The 27,588-nt window shown below is 39.0% G+C and overlaps 2 protein-coding genes and 1 long non-coding RNA gene across 5 annotated transcripts; 1 reads left to right on the top strand and 2 right to left on the bottom strand.

Moving 5' to 3' along the window:
• Positions 1-2,704: 2,704 nt before the first annotated feature.
• LOC112191661 (cytokinin dehydrogenase 1) lies at positions 2,705-5,498 on the top strand. Its single transcript, XM_024331051.2, has 5 exons — positions 2,705-3,387; positions 3,611-3,738; positions 3,815-4,075; positions 4,802-5,064; positions 5,148-5,498. Exons 1-5 carry the CDS (start codon positions 2,718-2,720, stop codon positions 5,467-5,469), a joined length of 1,644 nt encoding a protein of 547 aa, XP_024186819.1. The 5' UTR covers positions 2,705-2,717; the 3' UTR covers positions 5,470-5,498.
• Positions 5,499-5,522: 24 nt separating this feature from the next.
• LOC112191662 lies at positions 5,523-10,726 on the bottom strand. Of its 3 annotated transcripts, XM_024331054.2 has the most exons (4): positions 10,555-10,726; positions 7,418-7,511; positions 6,009-6,418; positions 5,523-5,664 (listed from the first exon to the last, which is right to left on the bottom strand). In XM_024331054.2, exons 2-3 carry the CDS (start codon positions 7,446-7,448, stop codon positions 6,057-6,059), a joined length of 393 nt encoding a protein of 130 aa, XP_024186822.1. In that variant the 5' UTR covers positions 7,449-7,511; positions 10,555-10,726; the 3' UTR covers positions 5,523-5,664; positions 6,009-6,056. The 3 variants fall into 3 exon arrangements, with proteins under 3 accessions (XP_024186822.1, XP_024186821.1, XP_024186820.1); XM_024331053.2 differs by lacking the exon at positions 5,523-5,664 and having other exon boundaries at positions 5,794-6,418; positions 7,418-7,529; XM_024331052.2 differs by lacking the exon at positions 5,523-5,664 and having other exon boundaries at positions 5,794-6,418; positions 10,555-10,725.
• Positions 10,727-24,021: 13,295 nt separating this feature from the next.
• Positions 24,022-24,914, bottom strand: LOC121052353. The gene is made up of 2 exons (XR_005808798.1): positions 24,666-24,914; positions 24,022-24,560 (listed from the first exon to the last, which is right to left on the bottom strand). It is a non-coding gene; the product is annotated as an uncharacterized LOC121052353 (long non-coding RNA).
• Positions 24,915-27,588: the final 2,674 nt, after the last annotated feature.

The raw sequence follows: 27,588 nt of genomic DNA, 5'->3' as shown, positions 1-27,588 counted from the left end.
AAAAGATACCTCATAATCCGTTAACCAAAAAAAAAAGATACCTCATAATCTACACAGCTATGATCCACTTTATTACTTTATTACTGTAATATAGACGAACAACTCTTGCAGGCATTATACCAAGTAAATGAGTTCAACATCATAACAGTATAAACTGCAAGAACAACCCCTCATGCTTACACTTTTTTTTTTTTTTTTAATTACTTCACTGCACTGCTCGTGTTGTAGACTCGTAGTATATATGGTGTTTCTCTATTTAGGGGTGTAGCATGCTTCAGCTCCTAGCTCACTAGCTTTTGTTAAGATGGACAGACTCAGAAAAAAAAAAAAAAAATCCCCAAAGCCACAATTGATGCTGCACTTGTGAAGGAAAAAGCTGCAGCTAGCAGGAGTAGGACCACATTGTATGTATAGCACGGTCCCTCCAACTCCCTAGACACTAAACTCAAACACCATGCAACCCAGTTAGGGGGGGCATCCCGCGGATCCCTCTCATCCATTTCGAAATCGACTACTTGATTCCTGTGGCTCACGTCATCTATCTACATATCTGACACAGCATTCATTCATCATTATTATGTATTACATCAATATATATGTTCATATCAGAGGATGATATTAACTCAACGTCAGTGAAATGATTTCAATCCCGATCTGGCTAGAACATATCCAACAACTAACTACATCAATCATGGTGTTTATGGGGTCCTGGTGTACCACCTCTTTACCTGAAATAATTAATATATAGCTTACATGGGTAAAAGGGTCTGATAATAGAGTTAGAACCTGTTTTTATAATTTATAAGTTCAAATGAACTACAGGTTTGGGAAAGTACGTTCATGAAGATAAGTGGAAGTGTTAAGTTCCTTGGGAGCATTCTATCTCCTCAAATTAGAAAAACAAAAAAGAAAACTTAATGAACATTATAAGAAAAGAAAAGGAAAAAAAATAAAATAAACAGAGACAGAGAGGTTGGGAACCAGGGACAGAACCAAGAATTAAAATTGAGGTGGGCTAAATTTACTTTATGTTGTCAAGAATTTTTTTTTTTCCTAAAAAATTTGGCAAAATCTATCTTGTTTTGATGGAATATTTCAATTGTATAACACTTATTAAAATACGTCTAAACAATTGCTCAACTCTCAACAGTCAACTTTTTAAACAAATTCGCCACTATTTTGGACAATTGAGCGTCAATAAAATAAATTCAATATCTTTCCCTATGCATCAATAAAACAAACCCGATATTTTTGGCTACTTGCTAACAATTACAACAAGAAAAATGAAGTGCTGAAAATAAATCTTGAAATCCCTAATTTATAACCAATTTTTTTTGTTTTTGTAAACCTCGATGAACGAGGAAGTTTATTAGAAAAAGAAAAGAAGACAGCCACTCGAGGGGGGGGGGACATAAACCTTACCCCAGCAGAACACGAAAAACGAAGTACAAGAGAAATAACCTCGTCTCTACAAACCAATCAGACAAACAACTAACAGAAACGAAAATTAGGAAGACCAAACCAATCACGACTACAAAAAGAAGTAATAAATGGGGGCGGTAGATCCCACCAAACCAAACTTGTGCAGTTGACAGTTGACACCATGATTTGCCAAAGCATCCGCAACTTGGTTACCTTCACGAAAGATATGCGATGAGTGAAACTTCATTTGAGAGATACGGTGTAAGCAATTTCTCCACTCTATGCTTAGCCGCCAAGGTACTAAAGATGGAGAGCGCATGAAGTTAAGCACAATCTCAGAATCCACTTCCAACCAAATGTGTTTCCACTCCCTCACCCAAGCCAATTCATGGTTGTAGTGCTCAATTGAAGGAGTTGTGGTCTGCTTGCTTTGTCTCAGTTTTGTGGTTCATATGGGGGTCTAGAAATAAAGCAAAGTTTGATGGTCAGGTCACTAGTGTTAATCATGCTTGCACCTTAATTTCTGGTCATATAATCTCTTCAAGCAAACTTGCTACTGGGTGCATGCATAATTCAACATTAATCCTAATGTCTCAAAAAAATTTGTATTGGAACAAAATTTAAACTCTAATACCTAGGGATTGCTAAATCAATAAGGTTATTGGGTGCTTTGGTGCTCCTTGTGGAGTTGTAGAGTTCATGACAATAAAAAGAAGAGAGCGACTGAGGTTTAGAGCAGAAAGTGACTAAGCAGAGAGAAGTTCACAACAGAGAAATGGAAAAAATGGACGCTATTTGTCAACTTTTCATTTGATAATGTATATATAACTTCTTTTTTCAGGGATGCTGCTAATAATACATATATATTAGTTTTTTTTAATCAAAAAATTGGGGTGAGTTATATCCCACCCCTGGTTCCGTGCCTGTTGGGAACCTATAATTTTGGTCTTGATCACTCACTCTTAATCACCTTGGAAGTGCAAATATGGGAATTTTTCTAAAATCGTCTAGGTTTTAAATATTTGTGAAGATCTTTCATTCGGTATCCCCCAGCGTGATAGTCACTGATCTGACGTGGAACAAGGACTTGATAGACACAAAAAGAAAGGAAGGAAAAGATGCACCCGATTATGCTAAGCAATACAGGTATTATACACTTAGCAGTAATTGTGTTTTGACTATGCATGCCGCCTAAAACCTCCCCTTTAAATTCTGATCACTACCTCTCATTTCCATGCACTACCTCTCACCTCTCCTCTTCCTTCCTCTGTCAGACCATAGGCTCATAACACTACATGGACTCACCTCCATACAGCTTCCACAAACAGAACAACATGGTCTACCTCAAACTTTGCTTGATTTTATTCATGGGTTGTGTACCAGATACAACCAACCTCTGTTCCAACCAATTTCTGGCCACCCCAACCATTATTCCATACCGCTTAGATCCCTCTCATATCACTTCACCTTTCCAAACACTAAGCCTTGATGGTTACTTGAGTTTTGACAACAACCATCATACAGCAAAGGACTTTGGCAACATATACCATTTCCAACCGTCAGCAGTACTATATCCAAAATCTGTTTTTGATATCTCCTGCATAATAAAGCTTATATTTGAAATGGGTTCTGGTTCTGAGCTCACAGTTGCTGCCAGAGGACATGGTCACTCCCTTCAAGGTCAAGCTCAAGCTCATCGAGGCATAGTCATCAGCATGGAATCACTTGAGGGATCTCCAAAAATGCAGGTTCATATTGGAAAGCGACCTTATGTGGATGTTTCGGGTGGTGAGTTATGGATAAATATTCTGCATGAGACACTCAAACATGGGTTGGCACCAAAATCTTGGACAGATTACCTTCACCTCACCGTTGGCGGGACTTTGTCAAATGCGGGAATCAGTGGCCAGGCATTCCGGCATGGACCCCAGATCAACAATGTCTATCAGCTGGAGGTTGTCACAGGTACATGTTCAACCAAACGAGGATGTTTGACAATACCATGTTGCATTCAAATAAAAAGAATGCATAGCAATCATCGTTTCAGAGAGGAAAAAGGGCAAGGATGTTTTGGTGATCTAGCTTATTGAAGCACTTATACTACTTTATACATCATAACATATATGTTTTGATTTTTGATCACAACCTTATATGCAACACATGTGATACACTGAAGCTATGATTGCAGGAAAAGGAGACATAATTACCTGTTCCGAAAAGAAAAATGCAGACCTTTTCTATGCTGTTTTGGGAGGGCTGGGACAGTTTGGCATCATTACAAAGGCTAGAATTTCTCTTCAATCGGCACCAAAGATGGTAAAGTACATTCCACTTCAAAAATAAGGTGCATAACTGCCTTGAGAGTTTACCTTATTTTACTGTATTTTTTCAGGTTAAGTGGATCAGAGTGCTGTACTCAGACTTCTCATTATTTTCAAAGGACCAAGAGCTTCTCATATCATCTGCAAATTCATTTGACTACATTGAAGGATTTGTTATAATTAACAGAACAGGTCTTCTTAATAGCTGGAGGTCTTCCTTCAATCCTAAAGATCCAATTCAAGCGAGCCAATTTAGCTCTGATGGTAAAACACTCTACTGCCTAGAAATGGCCAAATACTATAACCCAGACGAAACTGATGTCATGGATCAGGTGAGACACTCCAAGTAAAAAAAAAAAAGGAAAAAAAAATAATATATCTCCTATATATATATACTAGTCATTTTCTACATATGTTCTGCATGTGCAAATATTTTTTATTTTATTTTTTCAGAAATAAAAAAGAAATCTGTCATTACAAAGAAAAGATAGTGGGAGTAAAAAGTGGGTTATGGATTTTTTTTATAATAAAAATACATTTTGTAAATATCATAATTGTCCTTGTGATTTAATTAATTCTCAAAGGTTTTTAATTTTCTAAGGTCATTTATGTCACATTTTTTTATTTTGGTTAACAAACCCCCCTCTCTTAATAACAGTACTAGCGTTCTTCATACATGCTCTGCATGTGTAATAGATTTTTTTTTTTAAAGAAAATTAAAAAAATAAATAAAATAAAACAGTTATTGCGGAGAGAAAATAGTGGGAGAGAAAAGTGGAGATGAGAAAATTTATTTTTTGTTTTTTTCAAAAAATTTCATTTTGTAATTGTCATATTTATCCTTGTGATTTAATTTATTTTCAAAGTTTTTTAATCTTTCAGGGTTAAATCTGTTAAAATTTTTGATTTTGGCTAACAAAGTCTCTTATCTTAATAATAGTGTGTATATATATATATATATATATATATATATATATATATATATCCTCTTATCTTCCGATGATACAAGACGATATTCAATTACTAAAGTACTTGTGCAAATCTTTGTGTATATGCAGAGAACTGAGATCTTACTGTCAGGATTACAATATATCCCTTCCACCCTCTTCACGTCAGAAGTTTCCTTTGTAAACTTCCTAGATAGAGTTCATTTGTCTGAGAGAAAACTACGAGAAAAAGGATTATGGGATGTTCCCCACCCGTGGATAAACCTTCTCATCCCTAAAAGCAAGATACATGAGTTTGCTGAAGAGGTCTTCGGCAAGATTCTCACAGACAATATCAATGGTCCTATCCTCATGTACCCAGTCAACAAAACCAAGTACCTCTTCTACAGTTTTATGACTTCTTTTTAAAGTTCACAGATTTCATAATGTCGACCTGACTCCCCTTATTGTATTACAGGTGGAACAACAACACATCTTTGGTTACCCCAGATGAAGATGTATTCTACCTAGTTGCATTCTTGTCCTCTGTGGTGCCATCTTCCACAGGAACAGATGGCTTTGACAAAATTTTAACACTAAACAGAAGAATCTTACAGTACTCTGCTACAGCTAACCTGGGTATCAAGCAATATCTGCCCCATTACAGAACCCAAGGAGAGTGGCGAGCTCATTTTGGCTCTCGATGGAAAGTTTTCCTACAGAGGAAGTCTTCTTATGACCCTTTGGCAATCCTTGCTCCTGGGCAGAGAATCTTTAAAAAGGCGGCTCCCATCCTATGAGACTGAAAACTTTTATGAGCCACACAGAGTGCCTCACAGAGAGAGCTGACAGTGGCCAAAACTGTGGATCCATGACAGTTAAAAAGGCGGTTCCCGTCCTATGAGACTCAAAACTTATGAGCCACACACAGCTGATAGTGGCCAATAACTGTGGATCCATGACAGTTAAATCAGAATGCTCTTGGATTTCCAGATCTGTAGTATGCAACATAAGGACCAATTTGGGGTGTTCAGAAATTTTGTTGAAACTATTTAAGGAGAAAATATAAAATCAGTGCACATTGTGAATATAACTAATGACACTAATCCTGTAAGCTGTGTTCATACCATATTACGCAAAATGATGCCTACGTTTACTTTCCAAGTTAGTTCCATGCACAAGGTGCCATGTTATCTTATCCAAGGAAATATCATACAATCAAAGGATTAAAGTACATCTCTGACCGATATATGCCCAACTTTTACGATAACATATTCTGAGCATTCCTTGAACTTGAAGAACCAAAGAGCAGTAACATTTGAAGTAGAACAAAACTTACATATATGACAGGCTGGTAAACCAGCAACAACACAGTTATTTTGTTCCTCTAGCTTTTCGTCCAGCCAAGACCTGGTCTACAGATATCTCCCTGTGGTTCTTCATAGTCTCGGGCATCACGTATGGTAGCTTCAAAATCAGTAGAATCACTAGCGACAGGAAGAAAACTACTTATATCATCTCTGGCACCAAAGCCTCCAGCCCGTATAACGTCATCAGGTGTTATTGATGCCTCCATGTTTACTTCACCAGAGGCATCTATATCTCCAGAAGGTGCAATGTGTTTTCCACCTCCCCAATCAACCGCATTAGCTAATTGCACTTCAATATCTGGAGAACTTGAGAACGGTTTCAAAACAGGAATTTGATATGTTACACCTTCCTCATTCCTTGTCTGGTTTTCATCCTTATCTGGAATGATCAAACAAACTTAATTTGGCACAGGAATCAATTCATTCATTTAGTTGCATGGCAAACATGGAAGACATCAATTAGTAAGATGGGTAAGGCTATGGTATGTTAATGTTTCTCATACATCAACTATTTTTACCACTTTAAAGACTCATTTTACCACTTTAATGACTCATTTTATCACTTGACTAATGTCATAACTAAAATTTTTTACCTCTTTAAGGACTCATGTTACCACTTTGAGGACTCATATTATTATATTGAGGACTCATTTTACTACTTTAAGACAATTATATGCATGTCATACGTTAACATATTGTAGAATTTTCCTAGTAAGATATATAATTTTTTTTTTTTGGCCAACACTGAAGATGAAATATTGTTTATGAAGACAAGTAAGAAAAACTGATGGCATGGATAAACACATTAAAATGAAATAATTGGTTCAAAAAAAAAAAAAACTTAAACAGCGTATATTAAGTGCAAAACTGGAAATTCAATAATGAAAAAATAATAACAATATTTTAATAACTTCAGGAGGAGTAAAGCATCATTGAAACAAAACATTTTCAGTTGGGAACTTGGGACAGCGGAACAGAGGAAAAATAGATGACAATGTAAATAGTAGAATTTGAACTGTATGGAGAAATTGTTTCAGTTGGTGGTATCGTTTTTTTTGGGTCAGAAGTTGGTGGTATCCTATGTAAGGCCATTAGGTGCTTAGTGCTAGAAGGACAGAATAGAAAGCATGCTGACAGACCATCTAAAAGGGAAACACTACCGATCTATGATTACGAAGTTCCACTTCCCCATAACATCTAAACTACTCCTGTCACTATAAGAAACTTTATCAAAGATGACTCTAAAAACTTGTGCATGCAATTGTACACGAAGTGAATTCAGCATATACACTCCAATATGAACAAAGTACCTAGCATAAAATTCCATGGCTGGAATATAGCACAAGAAATACTTGAATGATCTATGAATAACAATTACCATGCAGAACTTCATCCTGCTTGCGCTCCATGTTGGATCAAATTTTGCAATTCTCTTCACTATAAGGGCCTTCAATGTTTCTTCCAAAACAAACCTAAGACAACCACGGTAACTGGAAAGACTATATCACTATATACATATTATCCAATAACACTAATATCCAACAAAGTGAGTATAAGCTTGATATGGAGCAGAAATGTAAATAAACAAAAATAGTGATACAGAGGGACCTTCTCATAGTATAATATAATTGCTTTCAGAAGAAGAGACATCGCCACACACCAGCTACAAGCACATATAAACTAAGAACACCTTGAAATTGTTTAAACAATCGTATGTAGAGAGAATTTCACAAATGGTCACCCAATTATGACTCATGCATTCAACACTTTGGTACTTAAATTTTAAATATATCACTTTGGTCACTCAACTATTACACTGTCAATCACTTTACTCACTCAAGAGATATTTTATCTCACTTTGATCACTTCTCTCAATCATTCTAATACATATTTCTCAATTTTTTACAATTGGTTGGATGAAAATATCATTAACATTGTGGCAAATAATTTTTTTTAATGAAAATAATTAACGAAGTAACTAAAGTGAATAATAGAGTTAAAGTTGAGTGACCAAAGTGATATATTTAAAAAGTGAGTGACCAAAGTGTTGAATAGGTAAAAATTGAGTGATCATTTGTAATATTCTCCATTGAATGTAATATAAAACAATGACGAATGGCTCCAAAACTTAACTGGACCTGGGAAGATATTGTCAATCAAATATTCAATTTCTATTTACAAATATTTTCTGTTAAAACAGATAATTGTCTGACTCTTCTGATATATTCAGCCTAAAATAGCATCAATTAATCCTAACTCCCATCTTCTAATTGACCTCAGTTCAGAAATTGGACTTTTACCAAGAGAACTCATTCGACATCTTTCTTTTGGCCAAGTAATGCCTTCGATGGATGACGTGAGTTTGCAAAATGGCTTCAATGATGAGTGGTTGTCAATAAGTAACAACGTTGAATTACCAAACCTATTCATTCATTCACCTCGTTCAAGTAAAAATTGAAAGTAGGACTGTAGGATACATGTAGCCATTCTGGTCTCAATCCGCAACATCTTCTCTTTTGTGCATATTACTAAGCTAACAACACAACATTTTAAGTGACGAGTCAAAGGAGGCTGTTGTTAGTCACAGGCATCTGGCTAAGGTGTCACTCTGCAAAGAATCTTTTGTCATTGCCTGGGTTTCACTTTGTGTTAGCAGCCTTTAATAGGTTTGTTCTCCTCTGACTCTTTTAACCCCTAGGGGTCAGGAAGCAAGCCTGAAGTTGACAACAAAATGCACTGGAGGGCAGCAGCCCGTGCATCTCTTCTACCAATATCTCAAGGTTAAGCATTGCCGGGGTCTTTATGGATCGGCTATCTTGAAGTACCAGTTTAGCAACCATAGAAATAGCCAACTTTTAGAGTGACAACTGAATAGAAGGGTAAAGACGTCAAGGAGATGAGAGCTTAATTTTAAGTTGCAACTTCAAAATGCATGTTGATTGTCCTCAAAGTAAATGTACTTAGGCTGCTATTGAACTATACGTACTAGTAGGATGGTGACCATTACCGTTTATCTTGTCCAGCATACATTCATATGTCAAGTTGTCAACCATCAAAAGAGACAGAAAAAAAGAGAGCCGTACACACATACATATCCATGATGGGATATAATAAAAGTGAAATAGACCAGAGAAATAATTATAAAAGAGAAGAAAGAATATGCATGAAGCATGAATCAGAATTTTATTTACTGTTGGTTTTATTTTGTTTATAGGAAACTAGATGCATCATTTCTTACTGAAAGCAAAACAGAACAAACATACAACACATGCTGTCTGTTTGCTTTCATGGCTATTTGGAAAATACGTAATAAGTTTTGTTTTAATAATAAGAGGCCTTCTCTTATGCGTGTTTTTCGCTCTATTAAATCTTGGTTGCGGTTTGCTGCTCCTCATTTGCCTGGTTATTCCTGCGGTGTGTTGGACTCTTAGTTGCTAGTGAGCCGGGGAATCCAACCAGTTGCTCCACGGTTGGTTCTTTGGCATCCCCCTATTTTTCCATGGATTAAGCTTAGCACTGATGGGTTAGCTAAAGGTAATCCTGGCCCTGCAGCTTATGGTGGTGTTTTTCGGGTTGTGAATGGTCAATAGTTTGGAGGTTATTGTCAAGGTTTAGGTTAGCACTCAGCTTTCTTTGCTGAGTTAATGGGAGTTATAATTGGTATTGAGATTGCTTTTTGAATGGGTTGGCATTGTATTTGGTTGGAGAGTGATTTCCTAGCATGTATTAACTCTACCTCATTTGCACCTCCTTGGCCACTGCGCATTGCTTGGTTGAATTGTGTATCTCGCATTCGGTCAATGACATTTCATTGCTCTCATGTTCTTCGCGAAGGTAATTTTGTGGCAAATAGGTTAACAAATTTGAGTTTGGCTTCTTCATCTCTGATTTGGCATGCCTCGCCTCCACCTGAGATCTCCCCATACTTGAGAATGGATGACCAGGGGTTCCCTTATTCTCGTTCTTGAGGTTGATTTGGGCTTCCTGGAGTTTATTTCTTTCTTTTTCTCTGTTCCAAAGATGGAAATTTTTTTTTTCATCTTTTATTTCTTTCTCATGTCTGTACTTTTAGAGTTTGGTTTTTGCTCTCCCTTCTCTTCTTTTGTATTTTTCTTTATTATTAATAAAAAAAATAAGGGGACGGGCGGTGGGCTCCTAGAGTGTGGTAGATCCTTCACCTTATGGTTTCAGGGTGGGACTTACTCCCTAAATCTCTACTTTCGAGGAGCTAATATCGTCTCATCCCTTATTTTAATTATAAAAAAAACATACAACACATTCTCCCAAAAAAAAAAAAAAACCATGGCCACAAGGAAGCAAGAAACTGAATGAAATTCAACACCATTAATGATTAATCTCCCAAAAGTGAGATGATATATAGCAACAGTGAATGGCGAGACACAGACTCTGAAATCTTAAGTCTTCTGATCCAACCCACACAAGTTCATAGCGTTATGTACAGAGATATTAATTGATCAGTAGAAACCAAAGTGGTTGGAAGCAGTAGATGTGTACCTGGAAGCGGGAGTGGGATTCAGGAAGAGAGTAGCTCTGCTCTGCTTTGCAATTGAAAATCGAGAGGGATGGATGGAAGGATATTTTGCATATCAGCGTCACGAAAGTTCAACGTGTCATCTGACTTGTAGGACACGTTTGGTGAGGCCTTCAGGTTGCGCTGGTGGTAGCCCATTGGTGGACCATTTTCGACCCTGCAGCCAAATCCGTTTAATATTTAAGTTGAGCGGTAGAGAAAGGTAGCTGATATAATTTAATACAAGTATAAAACAACTTCTTTTAAAAGTTATATTATTAAATTACTGTTTATAAAAGTTAGTAAAGTTCAAAACTATAACGGCTTATTATTTAAGCTAAATTATCAAAAATTGAGTCTAAGTCTTCCTTAACTTGTTGCGTGTCATATTCAAAATTGAGTTTTTTTTTAATTGAAAATGAACTTTATTCAACTGAATGAATGAGTACATCAAATGGGGTAAAGCTGTTCCCAAAGAGAACCCCCACACTAACTCTATTAGTTTCTATCAAATAAATTATGCAGTCATCGAGGACCAACCTCCAAACAATGCATAGACTGTAGCAAACTCAATGATTCTCATGTTAAATAATGAGTTACATGATTACATTTCTTGCAAACATGCTTCCAGAAAACACATCAAATTCCTTTATCAACGAGCGAACTCCATCAAGATTTTGAGTTTAGTTATTTGATTTTATATTTTTATAGCTACATTGTCATAAATTATGTGATGTCTTTCACAATTAGAGCCTCATCAGGTTCTTGATGATCCACAATTATATTTTATATTTTTATAGCTACATTGTCATAAATTCTGCCTAATTGTGATGATCCACAATTAGAGCCTCATCAGGTTCTTGATTATGGGAAGTTAATGGCTGCTAGTTTGTCCCTTTCCTTTGCTGAAGTTAATGGCTGGAGTTGATAGGCTTGAGGAATTTTGGTTTTTGTTGGATCTGGAGATTTTCAAAACCCTCTAACTAGATGACGAAAAGTTAAAAACTCACAACTGATCCAGAGCTCAAAACTTGAGCATATCAAAATAATTTAAAAGCAATAAAAAATTATACAAGAAGCTATCGTCGTCAATTTGAAGTGCTTTATTGATTTGTATGCGCAAGGTTGGACAAACAGTATGCTTGAAAAAGAATGAAATGAAAGCCAGCAATAGAAAGAACACTTGCCCGAGCTGCTGGCTTTCTTCCTTTCTCATTGAAGTCCTCATAATTTCACAGCTAAATTTACATAAACTAACTTGCTCAGGCCATTTAGGTTAAACCCAACCTAAATGCTTTCTGCACAGCTTCTGATCATACTCCTAAATGCAGCATTCAACCTGATTTTTTTTTTCTCTACAGAAAAATGGAGTGGGCTGTAGCACAACTCAGCCCCACTCTAATTCTGTGTCTGCACATATATGCGCGTGTATGGGCATATATATGAGATCTGGCAAATAAAGTTGTCCATAACACACTACTACTACTTATAACAGCAAATGATAAATCTCTAATTTATGCACCTAAACAGAAGTAAATGCCCTGATCACTTCATCAAACAATAATGTTAACATGCAACTAATGTGCCTAAATAGATATTAGCATATTGCCAAATTTGAGACATTTTATTTGTCCAGCTTTTGGCTAAGTGGCAGTAGAATTCAAGTTCATTAGGGCCATGACCGGAATCACTTTTTGCACGAGTACTAGTATTAATAACCTAGGGTTTTAGTTGCTCGCTTTCTTGGCTGGGTTCCAAACTCTTAAAAAAAAAAAAAAAAAAAAAAAAGAAAGAAAGAGAAAGCTATCGAGGCGTCCGACGTGAGGACATATGTGACTGATCTGTAACCAACAGATAATGTAAAATATACATGACAATAGTGCACATGGCAAATATTTCATAATGTGATGGATGTTGACACCTTCCTGTAAAGTCAAATGCTACTACGTAGCAATAGTTTCTAGGGGCCCCTAGTTTCTAATTCCACACTACAAGCAGTCTTGCTTTCTTAGTTAATGGTGATTTAGATGTTGCAGGAAAAAGCCTGGCCCTGTCGATGATCACAACATGATAATTAATGCAGGTTCTTAACACGTACTGCTCTCCGATAAGAACACAACCGATGATATCTGATTGTTCATGTTCTGGTACACCCATCCTGGTAAGAGTCTTATGTTGTCCCTTGCAAACGCTCTTCTATTGGATAACAGCTTAAGATCAGATCATTGTTTTGTAGCGAGGAGGTTTCATGGACGTACGTTTATTTATTTGGTCAACCGCAAAGAACAAATAGTCTCTAGGTGGACATGCTTGAAGAACTGACGTTCATGAAAAGTGCAATATACGAAGAACTAACTAGTATAAATCAAAGAAGAGAGTGTGTTTTTGCAGATTCCTGCGTGGAAACCGAGAATCACCGATAGAGCTACCATTTTCAAGCTCCATTACATGTTCATCATGAGCAAAGTTCAAAGGGTAGACCAAGGTTGTCGGCCTATGACTCTCCAATGCCTAAATCACATATTTGTAAGAGTATTGACAAAGTAGGAGCATGGCGAGAGTAATTATTGCTTACCTTAAATGAAAGGAGATGCATGTATAATTGCATATATAGTGTAGGTTGGATTGATCTCGTCTCCCTTTCATTTTCTATGTGGGCCTAAATGTGGCCTATCAAAGTTAGGAATAAAAGGCTAGTATTTGTGTTAGGCTTTGGACCCATCTTGTAGAGTTAGGTCCCAAGTCTCTTTCAGTGGCCAGTTGATTGTGTTCTTCCGATGTTTGTGCTCGATATGCATATGGTACAAACAAAGTGAAACACAAATACCAGACTAGTACATATAGCACCTAGCCATACCCTAAATCAAAAGAGTAGAAGTGTTAATCCTGTTATGATCAAGGAAAACCTTTTTAGATTAATGACATAGGGTGCCCTTAGGTACTCATCCAAAAGTTCCGAAAAGAATTCTCGACAACCCCAAGTTTCATTCAGTTTTTCCCAATGCATCTCCCAGATTTCATTTAAGTGCCCAAAAAACCACAGTTGATGGGAAAAATAAATTCTTAAAAGAAAAAAGAACACTTTAATTCTCGAGTTGTAGAGAGAAATTGCATCGTTGTTCTTTTCAAAATAAGGATAGCTTGCAATTTGAATTCAAACTTGAAGTTACAATTTGTCACTTTGAAGATGATCACAACAGCAACAAAACTCCAATTTTCACGTTTGAAGCTTTGAGCGGGTAGCTTCTTTGTTTATTCAAACTTTGGATAGGTGCAAGTATCTTTCACCTTGACTCGGTCTCGAGTTCGTAAGAGGTGGATATTATCCAAAATTTGTTGCCTTTAGTTCACGTGAGGCTAATTGCTTTTTCTTCTTTCATTGACCGGCTCATGCATCCATATGAATATAATGAATTTGAATACTTGTTGATAAGATTACAAGTTCAAAAGAAACAAATATAATTAAGGCCCAACTCTCTGTTTCTTGTTGGCTTACTGTGTCTCCTCCTTAATTAAGAGATAATCATAGAGACCAATTAACCAATCACACTTAGTTTGGCCTACCTTCTGTCTCTTTTGCTTTGAACTCCTCTGATCAAACAATTTAAATTAAATTGCTTTATTGATCTGGTGGCCAAATAAATATGTATATAACAGCTTTGGCCTCCAACTTTTATTGACAGACCACGACCACAACCACGACCACGACCACCTACTTATGGGAGTTAATCAAATTGGACTTTTGAAAATTTTTTTTTGTCTCAACAAACGGCAATACCCAGTACCCGCAATTACATATTGCTGACGAGTATTGTGCACTGTAGCTGCCCAATCGTTGAATTAAGTCATGGAAAATAGACGGCTCAGATTTGATTTCGGATTTCAATTCCAATTACATATTTTATAGTTAGGGATGGCAAAAATTCCCATCGGGTAGGGTACCCAAATGGAGAGAAATTTAGGGAAAATCGGGTAACGGGGATGGGGATCCCTAGTATTCGAATTTTGAAATCGGGTACGGGGCGGGGATGATATTTTGATCACCATCCCCATACCCACCCAATAAGAATTATACGAAATATATATATATATATATATATTTGTTTATTTATTATATTGTTTAAGGATATCTCTATTTGTGTTTAGCCCAAACTCTAGGTTACTTGACCTAGTGGTAGTAGAGTTTTAATTAGAGAGAATCTCGGAGAATATCTTAGAGATATCCATTCATTGTATGATTATCTTTCCTTGTATGATTCAAACTCTATGCATTGTAATCCTCTATATAAAGAGGCCCCTATTATCAATGAGAATACACAGCAAATTCCTCTCAATTCTCATTTCCCTAAAACACGTTATCAACACGAGCCCTAACCCTAGCCCTAAAAACAAAAAACCCGAAAACTCTTCTCACCAAAACTGCCGCAAGCTCCTAGCCCTTGTTAGCTATGCCCTATGCTGCCCCTGCAGCCCTTGCGCACCCGTGTGCCGCCTACTGCCCTGCAGCATTGCCGCACACCTGCTGCTGTGTTGCAGGGGGCAGATCAGTCTGCTTTCACGCGCCGAAACGTCTTGTTCGGAACCTCTGATGAAAATACTTTCTTCATCAAAGTTGTTCATCTATGTCTCTTCTATCTGACCTCCAAATTTCAGCCCTATTGGAGTCGTTTTGAGACATGTACACCATTCGAGGTGGGAGCTCTTCAGCATGCTCGTTCCTGTGCATATCAGTCAGTTTGCAAGCCCCTAAACGCCTAGTTAAGAACTTCAGATCAAAATTCTTCCTTCATCAAAGTTGTTCAAGTCTGTCTCTTCTATCTAACCTCCAAATTTAAGCCCTATTGGAGTCATTTTGAGACCTGTACACCAATCGGAGTGGGAGCTGTTCAGAAGCGAATTTGCTCCGAATTTCAACAAGTTTGATTCGCCTAGGACTGAAGCTCGTCTGCAATCCTACAATAAGGATCGAATACGCTCTGCAATCCTAAGAGGTATGGTTTACTAAAAGTTCCCGTTTTTGAAGTTTTTTTTGTTTTCGCTTCTTTTTCTTGGGGACTTGCAACCTCCCTTCTTCTACCCCCCTTTCTTCATTATAGGGGAGACCAAATTAAGCCGAACTGTGGGGGTTCGTGCTCACTCCAAGCTTAGAGCTTGTTGAGATCTCCAAACTTAGAGTTTGTAGAGAATTTATGATCGACCACTTACATCATTGTTTCGATCTAATCCAATATCTTTTGGAATCGAATCTCTTGGAATCGAATTTCTTGGAAGCGACTACACTCGGAAATTCCTAATTTCTTGGAAGCGATTACGCTCAGAAATTTCATATGTTTTCGTGGTAGCCTATTTCGCTCCGAAGCTAACCCTAATTTCTTGTTCTCTTTCAGGATGAGTAACCTGAACAAATTGGACTTGGTCCATTGGGAACAACTGGCTCTGGATATCACAGGTGGGTTCGTGATATCCGCCAATATCTCAAGGCTGATGGAATCCTGGATATGATTCTCGAGCCTAACCAGGACGTGATAACTGTTGAGCAAGCTCAAGCTTTGGAAGCAAATAGAGCAGCCTTAGAGGCAAATAAGGCGAAAGCCATCATCCTAACGACTCGTCATATGGATGATTCACTCCAGTACGAGTGTATGAATGAAGAAGACCCCAGAAGGCTGTGGGTCTCACTCGAAGAAAGATTTGGCAACGTCCGTGACTCCTTGCTTCCTGACCTAGAAGTGAGATGGCATAACCTCCGCTTCTGTGATTTCAAGTCAGTTCTTGACTATAACTCGAAAGCACTTCGCATTAAATCCTTAATGGAATTCTGTGGTAAAGAGATCACAGATGCGATGTTGATTGAGAAGACTCTCTCTACTTTCCCCTTCTCTGTATTGATGATTGCTAAGAACTATCGAATCGATGTTAATGCAAGACGGATCACAAGGTTTTATGAGCTCATTGGAGCTATGAATGTCGCTGAAAAGCATGACAATATCCTTGTGAAGAACTATAATTCGAGATCCGTGTAAACAGAGCATATTCCGGAATCCAATTATAGTCGCACCTCTAAGAGAGGGTGCCAAGAGCGAAAACCTAATCTTAGGTATACTTCTGGACATTCTAATCCATATAATCGCTCTACTTGGGAAGGTAACCGCCAAAATAGGCGAACACGGAACCGAAGAGGTAAACGTGGAAAGAGAGTGGGAGGCAACGCCTCTGGCCATGTTGGTGGTGCCACCAACACTAAGAGCCATCTAAATGACGCTTTCAAAGCGCCTCAATCAATGGAGTTCGAGCAAAGAGATGTATGTTCTCGATGTGGAGTGTCTGATCATTGGGCACACATTTGTAGAGCTCGTGAAGAACTTGTCACCGCCTACAAAGCATATTGTGAAGCAAGAGAAGCTCACTATGTGGAACAAGAAGATCAAGAAGATGATCTAAAGTGAAGGGTTGGAGACTACAAATCTGGCTGGGATCAATAGATCGCCAATTCTGTTTAAGTCTTTATTTTTCCAAGAGATGTAATAGGCAATTGCCATATACTTTGTAGTAAATGCCAATGGTTTAGTCTTTCTTCAAAGTAGGTTCACCCAAAGTATGTGTGATGTCTAGGAAGGTTTTGAGATTAGTGGTACTTAAGTGAGCCTTGCTCCACCGACATCTCTTTACTCACCTGGTCACATTTATTTTAAAATTACCGAAAGAAGTTAGACGACTACCATTGTTTTGCATTAGCTAGCATTTGGATTAGATTCTCCTAATGGTTAAGAGACAATGATGTACTCTGTTGCTTATGAATAAAATTTCGAGTTCTTTTCATTATGACTCCATTTTGATTCTGAGCATATGACTTTGTGACTACGATGGCTGGGTCATCAGTATTAATTCAAGGACATGGAATAGCCCAAGTTCCACTTGCCAAATGGCACCTTGATTACAGCTGTCACAGAAACTCTCTACGCTCTTAGGGCAAATCGTACCCTATGAATAACCAACGAATTCCATGCGAAAATGCATGTAGAGAACGGAAATGAGTTCCTTTGCAATACCTCTAATGATTGCGAACAAAGGTGCATCTTAGAGAAGTTTATGTGTCTCTCTAGTGGACTCTATGTCACTATTTGAGCTATTAATCCAATAAAAGTTATGAGAGAAGATCTCTTGGATTTAGACACATATTGGCTTTGTCACGACAGGAAACGTCATCCTGGTCATGATATGATGATCCGTCTACTAAAGACTTCACATGGACATCTTTTCTCTCGAGCGAAATGAAGCATGAATCAAAAGTTGATTCCTAGACTAAGTGTGACCGACGCTGCTGCCTAGAGCACCGCCTCCATCCACCACCAGCCTAGGGCTGGCGTAGTCCCTATCCATGATGCCATGGATGGCGTTCCATGGCGTCCATCATGGTGATAGCACCCCAGGTGATGCTGCAATCACCAACTTGCTTCAAATAGTGTTTTAGACGCTCATGCCCAACCAAAATCCTCATTGGTTGCTTCTAAAGCCTCTCGCTCTTTTTTACAAAGCCCATTCCTTAGGGAAGTTAGGACTGAGACTGTCCTCTGCAAAGGTTATGAAAATACTCATTATGTTCTTACATAGAATCCTTAGGGATTCTGTGGACTAGTTCAACCAACTTGCGGACGTTTAAATATCTCATGATGTTGGTTGACACGCAAACACGCTGGTCACGTGTTGTGCCATTGTCCACTTGAAATGCTGCTTATGCTACACTCCTAGCACATATCATATGACAACGGGCTCACTCCCTAGATCATCCTATTCAGTCAATTGGATTTGACTGTGCTAGAGTGTTTACATCGAAGACTTTCGATGGTTATTGCATTAGGACTAATGTTGGACATTATATTCCCATGAACACACTCAATTGGTCTCGCGGAAACTTCTACGATGGTAGTCCGAACATTGGTAATGCGCACCAATCTTCTTACATCCGCTTGGGGTGATGCAATATTGCATGCAGCTATGCTAATTCATCTACGACCTACCGCCACTCAATGTACCTCTGCATTACACCTAGTGGCTGGGTACACGTATTTTGTACTTACGCACATTTGACTGAGCCATTTATGTGCCCATTGCGCTGCCACAGCGCACTATGATAGGTCCTTACAGACGAATGGGCCACTCAGTTGGATTTGAGACTCCAACAATCGTCCGCCACTTAATGCCCTTGCAAGGCGATCTCATTACTGCTAGATTTGCGGGTTGTCACTTTGATGAGACAGTCTTCCTGTCGTTAGGGGGAGATAAGAACACGGATATTCAGCAGGAATGACAGAAATTGTCGTGGCCTGTCCCCACTATGTCTCATCTCGATCCCTACTACAGTGACGAGATCACACAAATATGCTGCAAACATGCCTGCAAGGAAGGACGTCCCTACGAGAGGACGTAGCGCCACCCTACACGGAGGTAGGCATGGTGCCAACGCCAAAGAGAGTGGCACTCTGGCATTACAGGCCATGGCCCCAGCTAGGATGCGTGGGAGGCCCGTGGGTTCGAAGGATACTTTGGCACATTCCAATCCTTTGATCATCAAGACTCAAAATTCGTCTCATGAGTATCTTCCGGGTTATGGTTATCGTTGGGGGACACCTCAACGTCAGAACCTATTCTTGAGAATATAGAGCCCTATGAAACTTACACTAGTGTACATGAGACGTGGGATAGAAACTCCATCATAATTGATGATGTAGTCACGCACTTCGTTACACATGAGTTTGTTGAGTCAGATGATATCGAACCACGCTCCGTTGATGAATGAATGCCAACGTAGAGAAATTTGGCCTAAATGGAAATATGCGATCTAGGTTAAGATGGATTCTCTAATGAAGAGGAAGGTTTTCGAGCTAGTGATGCCAACACCTCCTAACATAAAACCTGTTGACTAATGAGTCTTTGTTAGAAAGTGTAGTGAGAAAAAGAGATGATAATCTCGCCTTATGGCGCAATGCTTCTCATAAAACGCCCTGAAATCGACTACGATGAGACATATTCTCTCGTAATGGATGTCATTGCACTCCACTACCCTGTCAGTTTGGTAGTTTCCGAATAACTGAACATGCAGCTTACAAATGTGGTCACTACGTATCTCTATAGGGATCTAGATATGGAATATACATGAAGGTTCATGGTAAACTTCATTTACCCAAGTCAAGTGGCTCTAGAACACAGAGCGCGTTTACAAAGAGGTTGAAACGCTCGCTAAAATGACTACTTGATTGGGAAGAGATATGCCCACAAGTTTCCATAACAAGTTTCGGATTCCATCGCGGTTCATGTTGGACATGATCTTCATTAGAAGCCCTTAAAGAGTTCAGGGAAACCGCTGAACACTTGAAATCCGATTTTGAGATGAAGGATTATGGGAGAACACGATTATGTCTCAGTTTGGAACTTGAGCATCGTGTCGATAGATACTTAGGCATTTTGACAAGGTCAAACCTTCAAGCACCCCCATGATCGTCCGTAGTCTTGATCTTGAAAAGGATCCTCTTCGTTTGAAGGATGATGACGAAGATGTGCTAGAGGCAGAAGTGTCTTACTTGAGTACAATAGGCACATTATTGTACTTAGCTCAATGCACAGGACCAGACATCTCGTTTGCAGTGAACTTGTTAGCTAAGGTATAGCTCTGCACCACTGCGACGCCATTGTGATTGGTGTAAAAGATATCTTTCAGTACTTGGGATGTACGATTGATATGGGTTTGTTCTATCCCTACAAAGAGATGATGGATTCGGACCCATCACACACCAGGTACGCCTCCAACACTGGCCTGCGTCCACTATCCCCATCCCAAAACGACATGTGTTTTGGAAGGTTTTGCTGATGTTGGGTATCTCTCTGACCCACATAAAGGTCATTCCCAATCCGGTTAAGTGTTCACCATGGGAAAAGACCGTGACATCTTGGAGGTCTACAAAATAGACCCTAGTCGCTATATCTTTGAACAATGCAGAGATCATTGCTCTTCATGAAGTGGTTCATGAATGTATATGGATTGGATCCATAATTACGCATGTTCGAACAATTGTGGTTTGAAGTCTACTACAGATGAGCCTACGAGCATTTAGGATAATGCTGCTTGTTTTGAACAAATGAGGCAAGGCTACATCAAAAGCAATAACACCAAGCATAATCAGCAACAACAGACTCTCATCGAGATCAAAGTGAACTAGGTTCGATCTGAGGAGAATGAGGCAGACTTGTTTACTAAGTCATTGCCCAAATCCACGTTCGAGAAACATGTGGCAAGAATTGGCTTGAGGAAATTATCTAAACTCCCATGATCGTAGTCATCAGGGGGAGGCACAGACATCAGGGGGAGATGTCTACATGTTCACCTCGAAACGTGAAGGGTGTGTTGTGCTCTTTTTCCCCTTCGATCGAGGTTATTTTTGTCCCACTGGGTTTTTGTTACTCGGCAAGGTTTTTAACGAAGCAACGAGAGAAGCACCGAGTTTGGACAACACAAGGGGGAGTGTTTAAGGATATCTCTATTTGTGTTTAGCCCAAACTCTAGGTTACTTGACCTAGTGGTAATAGAGTTTTAATTAGAGAGAATCTCGGAGAATATCTTAGAGATATCCATTCATTGTATGACTATCTTTCCTTGTATGATTCAGACTCTATGCATTGTAATCCTCTATATAAAGAGGCCCCTATTATCAATGAGAATACACAGCAAATTCCTCTCAATTCTCGTTTCCCTAAAACATATATATATATATATATATATTTGATATTATTTATAAATAAATATTTATGTAAACTTCATCTTTTTGTCAATATTTAAATTCTGTTAATAAATGCTCCCTATGTTAATCATCTTTTGTTTGCAGATGATAGTATGTTTTATGCTCATGCATCTTTGGAGGCTTGTTATGAGATTCAAGATGTCATTGAGACATATGGGCGAGCTTCAGGTCAATTGGTTAATTTTAGTAAAAGTTCTGTTGTGTTTAGCAAGAATGTATCAGAAGAGATGAGAGAGGAGGTCTCTAGTTGATTGGGGGTTGAAGTGGTAGCTTCCCATGAAAAATATCTAGGGCTTCCTACCTACGTGGGGAGGAAGAAGACTGCTACATTCCAATATATTAAAGATAATTTGGCCCTTTCAAATAAAAAAGATAACTTGGCCAAGAAGATTGCTGGTTGGCAGGGTAAGATGTTGAGTGGTGCAGGGAATGATATTTTGATTTGGGTAGTAGCTCAAGCTTTACCTTCTTATGCTATGAGTGTTTTCCAGTTGACAAAGAATTTTTGTGAGGATTTGGAACAAATGTGTGCCAGATTTTGGTGGGGTACTACTCTGGATAAGAGGAAAATACATTGGAAGACTTGGAATGCCTTGTGCAATCCAAGGGAGGAAGGAGGATTGGGATTTCGGAGTCTTACAAATTTCAATTCGGCAATGCTAGCGAAACTGGCATGGAGGGTAATTCTTTATCCAGACTCTCTCATTGCAAGAATTTATAAAGCCAAGTACTTTCCAGAGTCTTCTTTTTGGGAGGCTCCACCCCATGCTTCTCCCTCATTTTCCTGGAGAAGTATTAGTTCTACTAGGGACCTCTTGAAGGAGAATTCTTGTTGGCAAATAGGTAATGGGGAGGAGGTTAACATATGGTCAGAGTGTTGGATTTCTGCTTTGCAAGCTGGGAGGCCGAGGCATAATGTTTCAGCTATGGGAGAGGTTAGCAAAGTTAGTGATTTGATTGCAGCTACGGGAGTTTGGAATGAGCCTCTGATTCAAAGGCTGTTTGATAGAGTGGACGCCGAGATCATTTTAAATATCCCTCTCAGTCGTAGGAATATCTCTGATCGATTGGTGTGGAGGTTGGACAAAAATGTTGAATTTTCGGTTAAAACGGCTTACCGGTTTTCTTTTTTTCATTTTTCTTGTCGGAGTCCTTTTACTTTGGCGGTAAATGGGAGATTTTGGAAGAGGATTTGGAAGGTTTCAATTCCTAATGCAGCAAAAGTGTTTGCTTAGAGGGTGTGTCATGATATTGTACCATCAGTGGAGAGGTTAGCTACAAGGCATATTCAGGTAGAATCTCACGGATGCGTTTTGTGTGGAGGGAGCAATGAATCCACTTTACATCTCTGTAGAGATTGTCCTTTTACGCGGCAGGTGCTGCAAGGCTATGGACTTCAGAGGAGGACATGTTTTGATCCACAAGTAGCAGACTGTGATTTATTGACATGGTTTGAGTATTGTGTGAGGATTTTATCTCTTATCGAGTTGGGGGTGTTGATTTTCCTACTGTGGAGTATTTGGAAAGAAAGAAACTCACGAGTCTGGGAGGGGAAGAGTGTGTTGGCTTGTGATGTTTTGCTTAGAGTTGACGCTCGTATGCAAGAGTTTCGTGGTTATAGCACCAAATTTGCAGTCGCTGGTGCTAGAAGAAGAAGAGTGCAATCATGGGTGGCTACATCAGCAGGAGTGTTAAAAATCAATGTTGATGGCTCCTTTCATCATATCACTAGGTCTGGAGGTTTTGGTTTTGTGATTAGAGATTCAGGTGGTACCATGTTAGCTGGAGGTGCAGGTCCTCTACGCGGACTGATATCAGCAGAACATGCCGAAGTTTTGGCGTGTAGGAATGCAATTAACTTTGCAATTGATCATGGTTTCGTTCCAGCCCTGTTGGAGACTGACGCACAAGTGGTGCAGCGTCAACTAACTGCCCAAGCTAGCCATAATGCTTCAGCCTTGGGACAACTTTATGAGGATCTGAGTCTACTCGTGGATTCTCAAAATCTTTTGACATTTAGCTACGTTAGTAGAAAGGCAAATGTAGTTGCCCACATGTTAGCTGCACATGGTAGTACTATAGTGCAGGATTGCTTTTATTTTTTAGTCCCTAGTTTTCTAATAGCTGAGCTCCCAGTTGTGTAATCTGAGTTTATCAATAAAGGGCTAACATATTTTCTATCCAAAAAAAAAAATTCTGTTAATAAATATGTTCAAAAAAAGGAAGATTCTTTTAATAAAAGATCTTTATCAACATGTTAATTTTCCTTAATTGAAATAAGAAATTTATTTTATTTTGATGTTCAATTTTAACTTCATATTTTACAATCCATAATTGTTTGTATAAATTTTTATATAATAAATTGGTAATATTGTTAATGGGGATTGGGGCGGGTATGGGGACCTAATCCCCAATGGGGACGGGGACGGGGAATCCCCAATATCTTATTATGGGGATTGGGGAAGGTATGAGGATGAAGAATGAAGTCGGGTATGAGGATGGTAATTTAATCCCCTTACCCTACCCTCCCCATTGCCATCCCTAGAAGCAACAAAAGAGGAAAAAAAGAGAAATAGAGCAGAGGGGAAAACGCAGGAGAGAGAAGAAAAGACGAAGAAGAGAAAATTAATCCGAAGCTAAGAAGAGACCACGAGAAGCTACAAATACAGAGCAGTGGGTATAATTTCTTCTATATGCTGTCAATTATCATTTTCACTCAAGTGTTCTCTTTGTTTTGTATTATATGATTACAGAAAGCTAATAGGTGATCATGTAAGACTATGAGCACTCCAAACAAGAAGTTAATGCTCTATCCTCTCTTCAAGAGTCCCTCGTTGCTTTCATCCTCACAAATCTCACCAACGACTTCCGGGCAAGACACAAAGTCAACATTAAGCCCTCGTTCATAGCCGCGATGTCACTCCATGCTGCACTTGCTTTCGATGCCTATACTACGGTGCGTCCTGCGCATAGGTGGCGGAAGCAAGCTTCAAGCTCAAGGGGGTTCACCATACTTGTTTTTGATGCCTGTATCGCTGTGCGTCTTGCATATGGGTGGCAAAAATGAGTATGTCAGGTGAATGCCTGGTGGCTGCCAGTTCACATCAAGTATGGTTCTGCAAAGTAGTTCACAACAGTGGGGAAGTTGCTCCAAAGAGATCCCCGTGCAGTGTTTCAACGCCAAGCTATGGCTCCACCTGCATCAAAGTAGTCACCAGAGTCATGTTGGGGAAAGTAAAGTGGCTCACAAGTTAGACTGCAGCAGCCAAGAAAAGATACAAGGAAGATGAGAAGTATAGTACCTACACAAGATGGCTGCAAAGGTGTTTGAGCGGTGGAGACAACTAATGCCGAAGTTCACCCTCGACATTTTTCTTGGAACACTATATAATCTGCAAGTAAAGAAGAGACGAAGTCAGAAAATTGAGACAAGCTTGAGGAACAGAAGCTTATTCACTTCCCAAGACAATTGGGTACTCAACTCATGTCCACAAGCTCTACGTACGTTCCAGAAAAAAAAAGAAAATAAGAACAATTAATCATTGTAATGGTGAATGAACTTAATTGATTATTGTTCTTGGACTAAAAGAGAAGAAGACGTTGAAGGCACATAAAGAGAAGGACAAGTGCTTTGAAATTATATGTGATTGAAGCATAATTGTCAAAGTGGTGGGATACAGCTTTGCTTTTTTTCTTTTAATGGAAATAAAGTGACAAGGAACAAGGCCATGTCCAGGTGCTTGGAAGAATCAAAAATACAATTAAGCTTTTGCTCTCTCACTTGGTCCGGTGAAGCGGTGATATGCTCAGAACCTCAGACAAATTCTCTCTCCGAGTAGAATTGGCAGATCTAGCAGATGGTTTTGTGGGTTTAGTTTGGGCTTCGAATTGAGTGGAGATATAAAATATAAAAAAATTAGGGGTGTCCAAATCAGTTACAAGTTTTTAGGCTCTATGGAATCACCCGTCGACAAACTTCAAAGCACTGAAAAGCCCACTCTACAAAGGTCCAGATCAAATCTTCGACTCCAATCTCAAAGCTCGTCTTGATGGGTGTCTAGATTAAATATGCATCGTCAAATGATACATGGACACTTCACCAAAATTGAGGTGTCCACTCAAAATGAAAGGAGTCATTGGGCCTCTCACAGAAAATGAAAGCAAGTCTATCGATAGAGGTCTACTCCAAATCTCTGAGGACTAATCACAAATCTAGGCACGACAGGGTGCCCAAATCAAATCGGTGGATACTATGCCAAATTGGATGTCCACCCTAGAATATATTTTTTTGCTTGACGGATTCAAAATATGTAGTCGGTACAAAACCCAAAATTCTAATCTAATGAACTACAGTGGTTTGATCCCTTCACAGAGTATGTAGGCAGTCTAGCGACCCACTAGATGCAACCGCAACTCCAAACAGAATCCCTGACTCCATCAATCAAATTCAACCAGTCCTAAATGAATCACTGACTCCTGTCAAATTCTCCCAACACTACAAAAATCAAATCCATTCCAAATCACACAAATAAAGTCCAAACCAAAGACAAGGGCTTTAAACCCTTCCCCAAAAACAAATTCAAAATAAATGGGTCATCTATCCATTTAAATCTCAAAAACCGGAACTATATGTGGTTTGATCCCGCAAAGGGTATGTAGGCAATCTAGAAACAAACTAATCTAGATACAACCGCGTCCTAAACACAAAATCGAATCTCTGGTCCACTTAAACCAAATTCGTCCCAAACACTACTCTAATTCCAAAATCAAAGCTCTCCAATGAGTCATCCACTCATTAGAACTCTTGAACTACGAGTGGCTTGATCCCTCTCCAAGGGTACGTAGGCAACCCATTCAAATATCCGGGTGCAGCCGCAAAAACAAACAAACACACATCCCATCAATTGGCTTCTTCATAAATGGAATCAAAGGGTGTTTCCTTGTAACAATGAATTGTAATTAAGAGGCACATTCTGTCTTGAATGGGTCGAACCCAAAATAATAAAAGCTATATTGTTTTAATGAATACGAGTGAAATTATGTTGGGTGACATTTTCACTCACTGTGTGCAAATTTTCTCTCAACATCGTTGCAAACATGGAAGTTCAAAATTTTGAACTTGAATCTTGTACAGACCATGGACCATGACATTTCATGTTTTCTTCTCAATTTACGTGTGTATTCTTGTCCATAAATGCAATTTTGGGAGTACGAAGTAGCATAGAACCCATATACTCTTGTTCTTGTTTCATCTTCTTGTGCTTCTTCTTCTTCCTTACCAAATGTCCATGACATTCAAATGGAAGAAAAAAAGCACTACCTCTTCCGTGAAATTCAATATTTCCCCCATCATACTATTTCCTTGCTGACTTCTACACTTCAAAATTTTGAGGTTATGATTGTATCCCACAGACCTGAAATCTTCATGTATTTGAAAGAGCAACTAATTGTAACTGAAGTGAATGAAACTAAATAATGCAAAGCCAAAGAGGGCATGCTTCAAGAAACACAAAAGTAGCTGAAATTATGGCTTATTTGTTTGTTTATATGCATGCAACATAAACTAATCAAGTTTTATGAAATTCTTGTTTTCATTCCAAATAAGGTCTTGTAGTCACACGGCTGTAATTGGTGTTGTTAAAGCCACTTCATGTTTGCTCGATCCAGCCACTGTCATCGGCTTGGTAGGATTTTGATTGATAGCAGCCACAAAGGCCAAGCGCTTCTCTTCATATTGGCGTAATCCCTCCCTCCTCTCAGCTTCCGTTTGTGCTTTCCTTTCAAGCTCCATATCCGCCACGACCTTATCCAGCCTTAATCATCTATTGATGGTGAAAAATTCCGATTAGGAATTTGACCAACAATTGAAGTGGACTGGAGCAGGAGCTGAACTGAGGACAATCGAGAACTTTCTATTCATCGTTGACCTAATGATGATGAAGCGGAGACCTCTCTTCGCTTCGTAACCTCCCTTCGCGCGCTCCGTAACCTCCCTCCGCTTCGTAACCTATTTCTGTTTCGTAACCTCTCTTCGCTCTGTTACCTCCGCTCATCACCTCTCTTCGCTTCGTAACCTCCTTGTCACCTCTCTCCGCTTCGTAATCTCCCTCTGCTTCATCACTTTTCTTCACTCCGTAATCTCTCTAAGCTCTGTAACCTATCTCTGCTTCGTAACCTCTCTTCACTTTGTAGCTTTGATGACGAAGTGGAGACTCCTCTTCATCG

The sequence above is a fragment of the Rosa chinensis genome, chromosome 3, assembly GCF_002994745.2.
Source record: "Rosa chinensis cultivar Old Blush chromosome 3, RchiOBHm-V2, whole genome shotgun sequence".
NCBI classification, from domain to species: Eukaryota; Viridiplantae; Streptophyta; class Magnoliopsida; order Rosales; family Rosaceae; genus Rosa; species Rosa chinensis.
This window is presented reverse-complemented; position numbering and strand designations above follow the sequence as displayed.